The sequence below is a fragment of the Galeopterus variegatus genome, unplaced genomic scaffold (assembly GCF_000696425.1).
Source record: "Galeopterus variegatus unplaced genomic scaffold, G_variegatus-3.0.2 Scaffold6391, whole genome shotgun sequence".
Lineage (NCBI taxonomy): Eukaryota > Metazoa > Chordata > Mammalia > Dermoptera > Cynocephalidae > Galeopterus > Galeopterus variegatus.
The window spans coordinates 95332-96027 of record NW_007732502.1 but is presented as its reverse complement, the minus strand read 5'-3'; the positions used below and the strand labels follow the sequence as shown (position 1 = coordinate 96027).

The 696-nt window shown below is 41.4% G+C and overlaps 1 protein-coding gene across 1 annotated transcript in view; it reads left to right on the top strand.

The window, feature by feature from the left end:
* The window catches only part of GRHL1 (grainyhead-like 1 (Drosophila)), a gene marked incomplete at its 5' end in the record, with an annotated part of 22177 nt that overhangs the window by 11346 nt on the left and 10135 nt on the right, over nt 1–696 (top strand). Inside the window, one exon of the mRNA XM_008590819.1 lies at nt 311–450. Within this exon, the coding sequence (XP_008589041.1) occupies nt 311–450 (140 nt within the window). The remainder of the gene's footprint in view (nt 1–310; nt 451–696) is intronic.

Here is a 696-nt window from a genome sequence, read left to right as displayed (position 1 = left end):
ATCAAACCCTGAACCTTGGTGTTATCAGCACCATGCTCTAACCAGCTAAGCCAACCAGCCAGCGTCGTGTGTGTTTAAAGATAACTTTTTTCTCTTCTGATTTTGATAAGACATTCAATTGATTTCAGTGTAAGTACACACCACAAATTCCTTTACATAAACTGATTTTTCTCTTAGTTCAGGCAACATGACCTGTATCTTACATAGTGCTACAATTTAAATTTCTTAAACCTTGAGGAAAATGCTGTGTGGCCTGCATCCAGGCTGTATGTGTAATCTGTTGACATTGGTTTTCTTGTTTTTTTTCCAGTGTCTGATGTTAAAGTGCCACTGCTTCCCTGTCACAAACGAATGGATATCACGGTTTTCAAACCCTTTATTGATCTTGATACTCAGCCTGTCCTCTTTATTCCGGACGTGCACTTTGCCAACCTGCAGCGGGGCACTCATGTAGGTGGCCAGCATCCCAGGGGAGGGTACAAGAAAGCGAGGCATGGCAAAAAGAAATTCTTTGGCATTGTTCATGGTAAATAGAAACCAAAATTTAGTAAGGTTTAACCAGTTAGTCAGCTTCTTGGGATATCCGATTGGGGTGACCTGATGCCCAGACGACGAGATACGTTAGCATTGTTGGTTTAGACATGCAGTACCAGAGCTACCAGCACAGTTTTCTTTGTATTCATTCATTCATTCATT